Source organism: Malania oleifera, chromosome 11, assembly GCF_029873635.1.
Source record: "Malania oleifera isolate guangnan ecotype guangnan chromosome 11, ASM2987363v1, whole genome shotgun sequence".
NCBI lineage: Eukaryota > Viridiplantae > Streptophyta > Magnoliopsida > Santalales > Ximeniaceae > Malania > Malania oleifera.
The window spans coordinates 53,861,914-53,877,385 of record NC_080427.1 but is presented as its reverse complement, the minus strand read 5'-3'; the positions used below and the strand labels follow the sequence as shown (position 1 = coordinate 53,877,385).

Here is a 15,472-nt window from a genome sequence, read left to right as displayed (position 1 = left end):
TTTTGTGCATGCATAATCGAACCTAAGACTTCTTATTATCAAGGAACCTTACAGTCTGTTCGTATTTACTTTAATTAACAGCTCGTTTGGTTTGACGAAATGACTATTCATTGGAACTAATTACTAAAAATAACCCATTCTTAGGAATAAACATTCCCTAAACCAAACATAGCCTAATTCTTGGAGATAAATTATTATTAATATCATTATAGACTACCCCGTCATAAAATTAATTTTAAAATTATAAATTATATTGTCATCACTATTTTAAAATTATTATTAATATAATTGATCTCAGGAATTGAACCCAAACTATTCAATGTGTGTTATTTCTCACCCTAGCCTACAAGGGATTCACCATTTTTTTTTTTAATAAAAAAAAATGGTGCCTCAATGCAATGCCCTAAGAAGGACCGAGATCCATATAATACTCACCAACCCTCACAATCTGTATAATACGTGTATATGAATAAATCGCTAATTACTAGAGATACAAAACGAGAGTCAAAGTCAAAATTTCATCTTTGTGTGAGAAATCGAAAGGTGAATCATTGTGTTCAAAGACGAGCTCAAGAATTTTGTCAACTTAAATACATTATTATTATTATTAAACATGTTACATAGGTTTGACTTTTGATTTTGAACAAACTTATGGCATTCTGGCTTTTATTATAAGCTCAAGAAGTACTTATGTTGGATGTTACCTGGACAAGCATGTGCAGAATTCCCTTTTTAAATGTGCTTTTGTCAACAATAATAAAATTAATGATGACTATAATGATGATGATGCTTTTGAGAATTTTTCAATTCATAAATTTATATATTTTCTAACTACGCATTAGGTTAAATTATTCAAGTACCCCATGAATTCAGAAATCATCTGATAAATTATAATAAAATTTTTTAAAAATAATGCATGAATATAAAATGAGTTCTGATGAAGATTTTTTTTAGGGGAAGGTAGGGGTAAGTATAATTTGGTTTTAACCTAATTAACCGATTGAATTCGTTCAGTTTGATTCGATTAATTTGTAGTTTGATTTTGTTTGATTTCAGAATGAGGTAATTCAGGTATTCGGTTTTTGGTTTGGATATGGGAAAAATGTAATTCAGTTAACCGAATTACCTGGATTTTAATTAATTAATAATTAAATGTAAATTATTAAATTATATAGTTTTGGACTAGGGTTCCAAACTTCCAATGTTCCATTTGACCATTCCCAGATTCCCTTTCCATTCGACCATTCCCATCTCGACATACAAATTATATATTCATTGTTTTCTATAATTAATTTTAATTTTATTCGGTTAAATTCGGTTAATTGAATTACTTAACAATTCGGTTCGATTGGGTACGGTTCGGTTAAAGAGCTCAATTCGGACGGTTCGGTTATGGGGTGGGGTTAATCGAAAAAATTCAGTTAATTTGGCTAATTGGCCGAATCGATTGATTGCACACCCGTAAAGGAAGTGAGCACTTTTTTTTTTTTTGCTGCTATAAAACTTTTAATGGCATTTTTTTTAACTTTTTAAATTTATGTGAGAATCAATGAGTTTTAATACTAATGAAAAAAGATTAGATAATTTTTTTATTTTTTTAAAGAAATGAAATCAATGTAATTAAAAGTAGAAAGACTAAATAAAGATAAAGTTCAAAATATTTTAAAAATTAGGTAGTTATTTTATTTTATCAGTTAGTGAATTGGTGGTTGAGACAAATTATTTTTTTCCCAATTTAACAAATGATGTTATTTAGATATTACATTTATTTTTCATGGAGTATTATATTTTATATTTATGTAAATTAAAATAAATTTATTTATTGCATTATTTTTTTTAATAACAAAATGTTCAAACAAACAAGACCATATATATATATATATATATATATATATTTCATATGTATCATTAATGAAAATAATAAATTCAATATAAACATTTAACAAAAATAATTAAAATGGTCAAATTTTTCCATTTTTGCAATAATATTTTAACAAATTTTTTAATCAAACTAATTCTGGGGTTTAATGAGTATAGATATTGGATTATTCTAATTTCAAAATATGCATTAATATGAATAATATTGCAAAAAAAAAAATATTTTAATTTTTTTGAAGTTTGATGACATTAAAAAAAAGTTTAGTCACATGAAATAAGTTTGATAACATATATTTTAATTTTCAAATAATAAAGTTAAATTGAGAGCTGTGTTGGAGGGAATAAAGATTTGCAAACATTTGAACCATACTAGTATTGATATTAAATGTGATTCGAATATTATACTAAATTGGATAAGATCTAATAGGTGCTCCTTGTGGTATTTGTGAGATTTTTGGGAGCAACTTATTGGTTTATTGAAGGAAGTAGACTTTTCGATAAAACATTGGTATAGAAAAGAGAATACAGTGGCAGATGCCTTGACTCGACAAGGTGTTATGGGGAGGAATAGTTTGTTTATAAATAGTAGTCAACTCTCTAGAATTATTAATGAGTTGTATAAACTGAGAAAATGAGTATGACTTATATGAGATATGTTTACTGATTTTCTGTTAGTTTTGATTTATGCTTTATGTTGTTTATCTTTTATTTGTTTTGATGCGTGAGATTTGTTTTATAAGTCCTTCTTTTGTTTTATTTGCTTGTACTTGTAATTTTGTTTTTGGCTGGATGTTGGTGTTCTTTTTTGGGAGACTTTTAAAGTTTTGTCTTTTGTTTCCTCCGTTAATTGTCTTGTAACCACAGTATTAATCCGTCGAAAGTGAGAGTTTATCAATAAATAAATGAAGGTGCTGCAATTCTTTTAAAAAATATATATATATATATTTTAATTTTCAAACAAGTAAATATTTATAAAATTGTGATGATAATTGATAAAATAATTATATTTATAAATATAGAAATATTTATAAAAAGCTGCCACCAAATATTTTTATGTGATTAAATTAAAGAGCCCAAGCCTTGACTCCCTGAAGCTCAAGCAACGCATACGCATCACCCGACACCAAAAAAGAAAGAAGGAGAAGCTCGCTCGGCAAGCTCAATTCTCTCTCTCTCTCTCTCTCTCTCTCCGTCGACCGTGGAGTCAGTCCACGAGATTCTCGAAGGAGTCTCTTCGAGTCTCAAACTTTCAAGAGTTCTTCCTTCTCGAATCCACCATTTCTCTCGTTGTTGATGTCTAATTGTCTCTGTCTCGTCAAAATTTTCAAGAAATTCCGAGCTGCACATCTCTTGAATCTTTGCATACCAATACCATTACACCAATCTCCACATTCAGTGGATCTGGTTCGATTTTCTTGTCAAAATATATGATCTTCTTCGATAGCTTCATCGCAGAGAGTTTTTACAGAGAGAACGCATATAGCTAGCGAGAGAGAGCTTCTTTTTATGTACTTATAGGAGTCTAGAGCTTCTTTTGGACTCCTCTAATTGAAACTGGATCTTATTTTTATAAATTGTGTCGATAAACGGAGTTTGGAGCCCAATTTTTGAGTGTTCGTGTCGTCGTGTTAGTTGGAGATGGTGGAATACTTTCAATGAAGGTGACATCAATGAAGCGGAAGGTTGTTTCACCGCAGAAATCGAATTATAAATGGAAGAGAAAGTTGTGTGCTGCGCTTTTACTGGCGTTTTGTTTTGGAAGTTTAGTGTTGATGCAGAGTCAGTACAGTAGAGTTCTGATACTCGCGTCTTTGCCCCTTCCATCCGCTCAAAGACCTAAAATTGCGTTTCTGTTTATAGCTCGAAATCGGATTCCTTTGGAAATGGTTTGGGATGCCTTCCTCCAGGTACTTTTCACTTCAAATGTCTCTTTATTTAACTCGGTTTATGCGTGTCCTGATTTAGTTTACCGGATTTAATTTCAATTTATTAGTTTTAATTTGGTGTGTGGTTGTCCTTTTAATTCTATTTACTCCAATTTTTATTTACTGAAAAATTATGTCCTTGTAAAGCTGTTCATTTTATCTGGTGGAGGATTATCTATCTAAAGACAAAAAATGAAGCGCTGTTGTTAGGTGTTTGATGATATGGGATCAGGCAAGATCTGTTCAAAGATGTTTTTAAAACAGATTGAAACAAAATGAAGAGAGCACAGGAAGAAGAAAGAGCAGTACAGAAAAACAGAGGAAGACGATATGGCACTGAAGGAGCTTCAAGAATTCATCTCATTTCCCCCACTGAACTGTACACAATGATCAAAATAAATAGGGAGAGGGAATAACAGAATTACAGCATCTCGAGCATATACAACTGACCAAGCAAAATTGATAACAGAAAGGGATAATATGACAGATTTGTTTAAGCCATTCATGTGGGGTCCCTTCCTTCAGATTTCTGGTGTGAGCTAGGGAGCTGAGCTGGAGTCTGAGCTGGAGCTGAGGTCTGGGCATCCTCAATTCATAACAGCCCCCCTCAAGATGGAGAGTAGATTTTTTCTACGCCCATCTCAGACAGGTGAGAATAAAACAGGGAAGAGCCTATAGGTTTGGTGAACATATCTGCCATTTGCGAGCTGCTGCTGACATGTTGAGTAATCAGACTGCCATCTTGAATTTTTTCGCAAATAAGATGGCAATCTAGCTCAATGTGCTTTGTGCGTTCATGGAATACTGGGTTTGCAGTAATGTGTAAGGCAGCCTGGTTATCACATAAGAGAGTGGCAGGTTGAGAATGAGAGACTTGGAGATCATTCAAAAGGTAATGGATCCAAGTCAATTCGCAGCATACCATTGCCATGGCTCTGTACTCTGCCTATGCAGAAGACCTGGAGATGATGTTTTGCTTTTTGGACCTCCAAGAGATCAAAGAAGAACCATAGAAAACGCAGTAGCCAGTTATGGACTTTCGGCTATCAGGTTACGAACCCCAATCACTGTCACTATAAGCCTTCAGCTATAAATTGGAATCTGATGGATAGAAGAGTCCTTGACCAGGTGCCCTCTTGATATCTAAGAACCTTGTGTGCTGCATTTAGATGAGGGACTCGTGGAGTTTCCATGAATTGGCTGAGAAGTTGGATAGAATAAGAGAGGTCTGGTCGAGTGATGGTCAGGTACATTAATCGGCCAATGAGTCTTCTGTAAATGGTGGGATCCCCAATAGGTTCTCTCTCATCTCTTGACAACTTGAGATTTTGATTCAAGGGGATTTTAGCAGGTGTAGACCCAATGGTTCCCGTATCTAATGGAATGTCCAATGCATATTTTTGTTGACAATGATGAATTCCCTTTTGCTGATCGTGCAACTTCGATGTCAAGGAAATATTTGAGTTGCCCAAGATCTTTGATCTTAAACTTTTCATTCAAAGTTCCCTTAAGTTCGTCAATAGATCTCACGTCATTGTTGGCCATAATTATGTTATCAACATAAAATAAGATGGCAGTGAAGGAACCATTATACATTTGAGTAAACAAGCTATAATCTCCCTTAGATTGAGTGTAACCATGCTGGATGATGAAGGAGGCTTGGCATACCATTGCCTCGAGGCTTGTTTAAGACCATATAAACTTTTGAGCAGCCTGCAGACCTTTGTTTCATCTGATGTGGGGTAACTAGGTGGTAGCTTCATGTATACTACTTTATCAAGATCACCATGAAGGAAGGCATTGTTGATGTCGAATTGATGTAAATACAAGCCTTTGATTGCTGCCAATGCTAGTAAGGCTCTGATAGACACTATCTTAGCTACACGGGAAAATGTTTCATGATAGTTTATACCTTCTTCCCGTGTGCATCCTTTGCAGACCAATCTGGCCTTGTATCATTCAATGGTCCCATCAACATTGTATTTTATCTTGTAAACCCATTTGCATCCGATTGCCTGCTGACCAGGAGGAAGATTAGTGATAACTCGGGTTTTATTCTATTCAAGAGCCGCAATCTCAGTTTGCATAGCTTTCTCCCAATTAGGATTCTCAACAGCATCATGATAGGAATAAGGTTCAGTGTTTGTAGTGATAGAGGTGACAAAGGTCTTGTGTTTAGGTGAAATGTTATGATAGGATAAGTGGCACAAAGAGGAAAAAGACTACCTGGAGCTGCAGGACCTTGTTCCTTGTTGGACTCTTGTGAATGGGTGAGAGAGCTAGCAGAGCTAGCTTGCTGATAGACAAAGTGTTCAAGGTGGGATGGTGGCCTCTTGGTTTTGTTAGATCTCCTTGGGAGATGAGGACTGCCTATAGTGTGGTCTGAGGTCTCACCAGGAGGTTGAGGTGATGTTGAAGGCTGATTTGGTGTATTTTGTGGGTTGTTAGGTTCTGTAGTGGCATCAGCTGGTGTAGGAGAGTCTTCATAGGAGAAGTCCATAATAGTAGGCTGAGGAAAGGGAAGCTGAGTAGTAGGGGCATATGTGACTTCTCCAGATTGGAAGGGGAAAATGTCTTCATGAAAAATAACATTCCTCGAGATGAAGATTCTTTTAGTTTGGAGGTCTCACTATTTGTATCCTTTTAGCCCAAAGGGGTATCCCAAGAAAACACACTTTCTGGCTCGGGCATCAAACTTGTGTCTGTTATTTGAAAGAGTTGAGGCAAAGGCTAAGCAACTGAAGACTCTGAGGTGGGCATATGCAGGCTTGGCTTTAAAAAGGAGTTCAAAAGGAGTCTTGGATTTTAAGATAACAGATGGGGTTCGGTTAATGAGGTAGATTGCTGTTAGTACACAGTCACTCCAATATCTAACAATAAGTCCACTTTGGAATCTCAAGGCTCTGCAACATTTAAAATGTGTTGGTGTTTTCTTTCATCTATGGCATTTTGTTCAAGAGTCTCGACACAAATTCTTTGGTGAATGATGGCCTTCTCATGATAAATTTATTTCAAATCAAACTCCCCTCCATTGTCACTTTGAATGGTTTTGATTTTGGTTGCAAATTGAGTTTCTATGATGGCACAAAATCCTTTTAAGGTAGAACTTGCATTGGATTTAAATTTCAAGAGATATACCCAGGTGCACCTGCTGAAATCATCAACTATAGTGAGAAAGTATTGGAAACCATCATAAGAAATTTCATTACATGGTCCCCAAAGATCACAATGAATGAGTTCAAAACGATGTTCAGATTTGTGTTGACTATAGGGAAAAGGAAGCTTGGCAAGCTTGGCTAAGGGACAAACAAAGCAAGACTTAGCACTTAGTGAAGTTTTGCATACAAGTTCAGGCTTAAGAAAATCTAATTTGACTAATGAAGGGTGTCCTAGGCGATAGTGCCAAAGGTCTAGGCTCTGGCTGTTGGTAATGGCAGCTGCTTTTGGTGGTATGTTGGTGACTTTGGACAGGGCTTGAGTCAAAGATGCTGGAGAGACTTCATTCCGCAGAAAATGGTATAACCCATTCTTCACCTCACCTATTCCAGTCGTGTGCCAAGTCAAAAGGTCTTGAATTAAACAATTTTTAGATAAGAAAATGAGACAACACTTCAAGGTGTGAGCCAATTTTCTGGCAGAGATGAGATCAAAGGAAAAAGAAGGAACACAGAGAACATTGTGAAGGATAAGAGCTTTTGTTACTCTCACTGTGCCAATATGGGTCATAGAAATAGCTTCTCCATTAGGCAAGGTTGCAGAGTAGGAGACTTCAGCTGTTATGGAGGTGAAGAAGCAGGTTGCACAGACCATATGATCTGTTGCACCTGTGTCAATTATCTAGGGAATAGTTGAAATATCTTTGGGCTTGGTGGTGTAAGCTGAGAGACATAGAGGTATGCCAGAGAACTGAGGAATGTGTGCATCGTGAGGAGTAGCAATAGCAGTTTGAACAGAATGAACCGAGGCTTGACTAGTCTGCTGGAGCATGGCCATCAGTTGCTGGTATTGCTCTTGGGTTATAGTGCTTTGACCTTCATGAGTTCCTTGTTCTGAAACAGGTAGAGGAGATGCTGAAACTTGATGAGCATATGAGCCAGTAGGTGGAATCCTACCATGAAGTCTGTGCCCTGGAGGATAGCCATGAAGTTTATAACATTTCTCTACAGTATGTCCTGGAGTATGGCAGTGATTGCACACTGGTTTGTTGGGGTTGGCCTTGAAACATCTCTCTCGAGAGTGACCATGAATTTTGCAATGAGAACAGTAGTATTTGTCATGTCTTTGAGAGTTGTTTTGAGGTGTGAATTGTCTGGTGCTATCCTTGGCCAGGAGAGCAAGAGGTTCAGTGGGAGAAGCATCAGAAGATATCTCTCTACGCTTCTCTTCCTGTTGGATAATCGAGTAAACTTCATTCAAATTGGGAAAAGGTTTAATTAGCAATATCTATGCCTTCAAACCTTTGTAGGAGTCATTGAGTCCCATTAGGAACTTCATTACCCAATCCCTATGTTGATTCTTGGTCACTGTTTTCAAGCCATCACAGCTACAGCTAGGGATGGATTCATAGTTCATTAGTTCATCGAGAAGTGTTTTCAGCTTGGAGAAGTAACAACTCACCGAATCTTGTTGTTGCATTAAGGCAGCTATCCCTTGTTTGATTTCATAAATTCTTGGGGCATTTTGTTGCGCTAGACGATGCTCAAGCTCAACCCACAACTGATGTGCTGTTTCTGCATATAGGGTGCTGCATTTGATGTCAACCAAGATGGAGTTTTGCAGCCAAGTAATAACAATATCATTGCATCGAAGCCAATGATCCATCAAGGGACTATCAGGATCAGTTGGCTCACAAATGCTGCCCTCGATGAAACCCAGCTTGTTCTTAATATGCAAGGCACGCTTCATTGACCTTGCCCAAGGATGATAATTGCTGGAATCATGCACTTGCGTGACGAGTAAAGCTCCAGTGTGGTCATTAGTACTGATGAAGTATGGACTGCTACGCTGTGATGGATCAAGATGGTTTGATTGATGGTTTGAGGCCGTTGAATTGGCGTTTTGGTTTTGGTTTTGATTGGTGTCTTGATCGGAATTGGTAGAATCAGTTCGAGCCATTAAGACCAACCTGGCTCTAATACTATAAAACAGATTGAAACAAAATGAAGAGAGCACAGGAAGAAGAAAGAGCAGTACAGAAAAACAGAGGAAGGCGATATGGCACTGATGGAGCTTCAAGAATTCATCTCATTTCACCCACTGAACTGTACACCATGATCAAAATAAATAGGGAGAGGGAATAACAGAATTACAGCATTTCAAGAATATACAACTGACCAAGAAAAATTGATAACAGAAAGGGAATAATATGAACAGAAAAACAGATTTGTTCAAGCCATTCACGTGGGGTCCCTTCCTTCAGATTTCTGGTGTGAGCTAGGAAGCTGAGCTGGAGTTTGAGCTGGAGTTTGAGCTGGAGTCTGAGCTGGAGCTGAGGTCTGGGCATCCTCAATTCGTAACAGTTTTTGATATTCGCAGATGTATTCTGACCAAATTTTCTTTTTCAATGGGGATAAATGGCTAAAAAAAATGGGTAGGACCCGTGGTTACCAGCAGAATAACCAAAAGGATTATGTCACTGCCACTGCTAAAGGTGTGTTGTGAAATATAAATTTCAAATCACTGAATTGCAAAACATAGAATTGTTTTGCCTGATCAGTGAAAAATAGCTTGAATTTCCGTGGGCAGGTTACTTATGTAGTGGTATATGGAAGCGTTCAGCCATCTGTTGGCCTCAATGAGTTGGTAGGCACCATAAGTTACATTGTTCATTTATATATATGGGACTTTGCAAGATTTTTTTTTTTAATAAAAAACATTATATGGTGCAAAGCATTTTAAACAAGCTCTAGTCCAATATGTTAAAATGTTTTTTTTTTTTTTTTCCTTTTTTTCACCCAAAATTGGGAGTTTGATTCCTTACTCAGTCTCTCCCTACCAATGGTAAGTATGTTGTTTATGGGGTGTGGAGATGGTGGGGCTGGGCTGGGAGAAACCCTGTATGCTGAAAAACTGCCAAAAGAAATAAAAATTGAGTTAACGCAAGGTTTTTTTTGTAAGATGTAGATTGAACAAACTGGAAAGGCTACTGATTTGGACAGTCAGCTCAATACACAGTTTTGATGACGCAGGAGTTAATTTTACTGTGTAATGCTTTGTTGTTTTATCTTGTTAGCACTTGATGGTGATACTTGATCAACTTGTTTGATAGATTGCTTTGTCCTATAGGGAGTTGGGGATTATTTATTTATTTATAATTTTTTTTTGGCGCTGTTCGGGGTGGACTGCAGGGTCTAGGTTCTAATATAATTTGCTGTATTCACACATTCTCCGATGAAAAACGGAATGTAATTCCATCTTCATTATCTTGAGCATGTGATGCTATGATTTTACGGTTCATAATGATAAATTTGAAGTTCAAGGGTGATGTGCACACACCTACACTGTCTGTGCATATATTATGTTCTGTTAATGCTTTTACATAAATGTCAAGTATGTTGTTTGCAGGGAGAGAAGGAGAACAGATTTTCAATTTTTGTTCACTCTAGGCCTGGGTTTGTGCTTAGCAAGGCAACAACCAGATCTGTGTATTTTTTAAATCGTCAAGTTAATGATAGTATACAGGTTACTTTTCCTACCTTGAATCTCAAACTAAAACTATGATGTTCATTATGAAATTCCAATAATATTTTTTTTTTTGCAAGGCAAAATTTCAATAAAATTTGTTTATGGATGTCGTATATATATTTTGTATGCTGTGTTCCTTTGAAGTAGCCAATGTTTTGAATTATCCTGATTTTGATCACTTCAAAATTTGTATTCCAATGCTGGATTTATTATTTGTCTATTTGTTGCCTAAAAAAACTTTGTGAATTTCCACCAAGAGATTTGCTAGTGAAAAAGATAATATTCAACAAATTTGAATTATCAGGTATGATACATAATCCATGATCAGGTTTACAAAAGTGTAAGAAATTACAAAGTATCTTGTCTTTTTTCCACAACCCAATCAAAAAGTAGATTGATTTGAAAACATTCTGATAAATCATTGATTCGTCTAGTGTCTGATAAAGTCAGTTTGCAGCAAGTATCTACTACATACATTTGTTTTTGCTGTAGTGTATTGTGATAAGACTAACATTTACTTGGGGCAGGCAAAAAATTATCACAAAAAAGAGAAACAGTCTCTTCCATGCACTGGCAAAGACATTCTATTTCTAACACTTCCTCGTTGTGATCTTGTGTGATGTTGAAACCTCTCTCTCTCTCTCTCTCTCTCACACACACACACACACACACAAAAACACACACACACACACACACACACACATGTATACACAAAAAATGATGGCATATTACTACCTATGTGGTTCCCTAAACAATTGATGTTATGTGGATCAAATAAGTGTTTGAATGTTTGTAAAATGTTTAAACTGAAACTTTGTTCTAGTTCAAGCATTTAATTTAACAACACCGTAGCAGTCTCTGAGGTTCATTTATTCTTGGTAGCTTGATGATGAATTTCTTCTGAGAGCCCAAAATTTTCAAAAGCAGAAATACCATCTTCAACTTATGATTTGGTGATCCATTTCCTCTAACTGCCTGTTTAGGATTTAATAATAAATTATTGTATTTTTATTTTAATGGCTATGCTTATGAGCATTTGTAAGCCATTCCTCTGCTTTTTAAATTTTTATGACTTGTTCAGTCTCACTAGCATAAAAATTTAAACTATACTTATTAAGGCCCCTGCATTCAAACTTAAATGTCTAATTCTTTCATGGTCTCAGAATTGCCATTTTCATGCCTTTACATAAAAGCACGTGACTATTGCTAGATCATTTTATAGTTTTCTAAATATGCTAACATCAAGATTATTGTTCCTTCCAAATTATGCTTCTTGGGACTTGAATGGCTTATATATAATCAAAACATTGTGAAATTCCACTACCTTCTACTCAATTTCAGAAGCTGCTATTCTGTGGCCTCAAAAGTTTATTCAAAAGCTTACCTCAGAATTATTTGGCTCTAACATTGCTTATTGTAGGATTGAATGGCAATGTTGGGGCCTTCAGTTCATTAGTCAAGCTTTTTTCTGGCCATGTTAATTTTGACTTATCACATTTTTTTAGCCATCCAGCAATATTTCCTTGTTAGCTTGATTCATATTGCATAATGTTACGATGAACAGATTTTCACTTGTGGATATTTATTGACTTAATAATGTTAAGCGCATGCACTTCTATGCCAGGTAGATTGGGGAGAATCAAGCATGATTCAGGCAGAGCGTGTATTGCTTAAAAATGCACTCGTTGACCCATTTAATGAAAGATTTGTTTTTCTATCAGACAGGTAAGTTTTGAGCTCACTCTGCCTCTTCTTCTTTCTTAGTACTGATCAGCATCTGTATATTGGGGCTTAATGAAGCATTTTTTTTTTTTTTGTTGTGAAGGAGAAAAAGTAATCCTTTTTTTGATTATCTTTCTGTTTTGACTAGTTGAGATTCAAAGGGTGCCTGTTTGGTTACTTAAATGAAGTGCACTGAATCCTTCAGTCATAATTCTTGTTCAGTAAATAAGAGGACATGATTGTTTGATCCTGTTATCTAACAACATTTCATATTTTGGCTATTTTATCTTGCCTCAGCTGTGTACCTTTATACAACTTCAGCTACACATATGACTACATCATGTCAACTTCAACTAGTTTTGTAGACAGGTGCGAGGACTAATCTATGCATCCTTCACTTATTCATGTGGATGATTATCCTGGATGTTGTTATATTAGTCACTTACTATCCCCTGATCTATAATTTTATCTATCTCCATCCTTATTTTTGAAATAAACTTTGATTTTTCTAGTCCAAAGTTCTTGTGGGCTGGTCGTGCGTCTGGGTTTTACCTTGCATCCTGTTTTCAATGAGAGGGTGGTGATAGGGTCCCATGAATCCATGTCATGTAAAAAAATATCATATATCTGAAATAAGTTTAGTGTAGTGTCAAACACCTGCATGTTTTGTAGTGGCTACTGTATTTTAAAGCTATTTGGAAATTCAATGCTGGAAACAGCTTTGCTGATACGAAAGAGGGCCGCTACAATCCAAAAATGAATCCAATTATTCCTGTTTTTAACTGGAGGAAAGGATCTCAGGTAAGAGATCAATACATTGGTGTAGTTGCTCCCAAAATATTAATAGAGCAGTAGAAAATAAAAACAGCTGGCAAATGTGTCGTGCAGTCTTATGGCAAACACTACTTGTCTTTCTTGCAGTGGGCAGTCCTGACCAGAAAGCATGCAAAGGTGGTTGTTAAGGATGATATGGTGTTTCCCATGTTTAAACGGCATTGCAAGGTAATTTGTCTTAAAATTGCTTTCCACTAATCTTCTATGGAATTTAAAGTTGTCTTACAGCCCAAAAGGATTGTACTTTTTTTTGGGTGGAATGGGATGGTCGTTCCTTTTCTTTTTTCGATTTGGGACAAGCTGGTTCAGGAGATGATGCAGTTAAGGATACTTTATCCCTTTCATCAGCTTATTACTAGTTTCGATTTTTCCAGGTGTATGCTTTGAAACTTTTTTCTACAGTTACGAAGTGGACAGAAAAAAAAGATTTATTGATCAAGTAGAACTTTTTGAATGTGAAAATATTATTGTATTATAATATTGCTAATGAGCTGTACAACATACTAGTTGCTCAGGCCCACTTCATTCGCATTTTATGTTCTTATTGGATGATAAACATTGCAGAAGGATAGCATGTACAGATTCATCTCTGAACTTGATATTTATGTGCTTGGTCTTTTTTTATTAAGTAATGTGATATCCCGCTAAGTTTGGTTCAATGGTGCTTTGAGAAACTGAAAATCTTAACATTGAGTGCAAAACAACAGAGTAGGAGTCATCTTCTACTGCATAGCATTTTTTTTGGTAATTATTATGTAGGGCATGTAATTGATACTAAATTATTTTTCATAATATTCTTTGGCATTTAACCGTACCCTTTTTGTCTATCAAGTATCAGTACCCATTACATCCTCTAATCTTAACCTATTTATGATGATTCTGCAGAGAAGATCACTTCCTGAGTTTTGGCGGGATCATCCTCTCGTAAGTCCTTGTCTGTTACTTTGTACACATGCACGCGCACAGGCACAGGCACGTGTGCACACAAGCACGAACACACACTCATTCACACAGTTCTATTTATTTATTAATTTATCTATGTATTTATTTATTTTTCTTTTTTTCCTGCATAATGTTTGCTAAGGAAGGATATTTGCACCCATTTTAAGAGTGTTACATACAAAATGTAGTTGCTGTACCATGAATTATTTTAAAATTATAATAAATAAGATTTGTGTATCTGGAAGCAAGTATTTTCAAATGGTTTTTACAGATGAAGCTTTAATTTTTGTTCTTCAATTCTTGTGTGTGTGCAGCCTGCTGATGCATCTAAGGAGCATAACTGTATACCAGATGAACATTATGTTCAGACATTACTTGCTGTAAGTTGATTTCTTTTTCAAAAATTGTGACCCTTGTTTTATTAGAGAGATTGGAATCCTTCATAAAAGAGTTGTAACTCTCCAGAGTACAAGATATGATGAAGTGGGTTTTGGGTCAAGTTTATGCCCTCAGAGCTAATATGTTTATAATGATCAGTCTCTAATTCATTAAAATTTATATTATAAATGCCAGATAGAAATCCAAAAATAATAATTAAAATAGCTATAGAATCTTGTTGAGATGGGTTGTAAACTAAGTTCTTATGTATGTTTTTGTACAAATTGTGTATGGTCTTTTGACTTGATTTTACTATCATCAATAACTACTAACTACCACATCAGTGACATGCAATTGTTCTACATGTCACCTTAGGATTTAGCCTCTCTAGTCACAGCTATTTTTTTTTTTTTAAATTAGTTTTCCTTGTAGCTATTCACAACCAAGCAGCTTCTAGTTTTTATGATCTAAATTTTAAAACCATCTACATAAATAAAAGACGTGAATGAAGGTGTGGCATTAACCATTAAGGAGATTTTGGATTGATTTGAAGCAGAACTTGAGCCAACCATTGGGAACTTTAAGGTTTAAATGGAAGCATTTCTACCATAATGGAATCAGTTCTATTTATCTTGAAGGGTGGTGTGGATAATGTGCGCTAATCTGCAAGCTTTAATTGTTGAAGGCCTATGATCATGTTAACTATGAAGGCTTGTAAGTGGTGCTCATGACTCAGTTTTTTGTTTGTTGTGAAGATGATCAGTAGGATGAAAAGCAGAGTGGTTGCGGAAGGCTTCACAACTTTTTCAAAGTGAATGACAGGGGAGATGGGGAAAATATCTATTTCCTGTATATGCAGTTTTTTTTGGCAGATGATATGATATCTTTTATACGGCAGAGCGCACCCCAGTTATCAACCTTACGTGTGTACTCTCCTTTGAAGCATTCTCAAAGATTCAAATTAGTTTATCAAAAAGGTGAGTTGATACCTTTGGGAGATGGTTTGAGTGGTCAGCCAAACTCTTGGGTTGCAAGCTTCAGCAATTACCCATTACTTATGAGGATCTTCTTTTGGTGCCAAGTTTAAAGAGAAGATGATGAGGGATCCA

The 15,472-nt window shown here is 35.7% G+C and overlaps 1 protein-coding gene across 1 annotated transcript in view; it reads left to right on the top strand.

Annotated features, from left to right (window-relative positions):
* Window positions 1–2,918: 2,918 nt before the first annotated feature.
* The window catches only part of LOC131168451 (glycosyltransferase BC10), a 28,447-nt gene continuing 15,893 nt past the window's right edge, over window positions 2,919–15,472 (top strand). Inside the window, exons 1-8 of the mRNA XM_058127880.1 lie at window positions 2,919–3,785; window positions 10,368–10,484; window positions 12,112–12,212; window positions 12,507–12,578; window positions 12,929–13,010; window positions 13,131–13,211; window positions 13,929–13,967; window positions 14,300–14,365. Coding sequence (XP_057983863.1) covers window positions 3,534–3,785; window positions 10,368–10,484; window positions 12,112–12,212; window positions 12,507–12,578; window positions 12,929–13,010; window positions 13,131–13,211; window positions 13,929–13,967; window positions 14,300–14,365 — 810 coding nt within the window. The 5' untranslated portion in view covers window positions 2,919–3,533. The remainder of the gene's footprint in view (window positions 3,786–10,367; window positions 10,485–12,111; window positions 12,213–12,506; window positions 12,579–12,928; window positions 13,011–13,130; window positions 13,212–13,928; window positions 13,968–14,299; window positions 14,366–15,472) is intronic.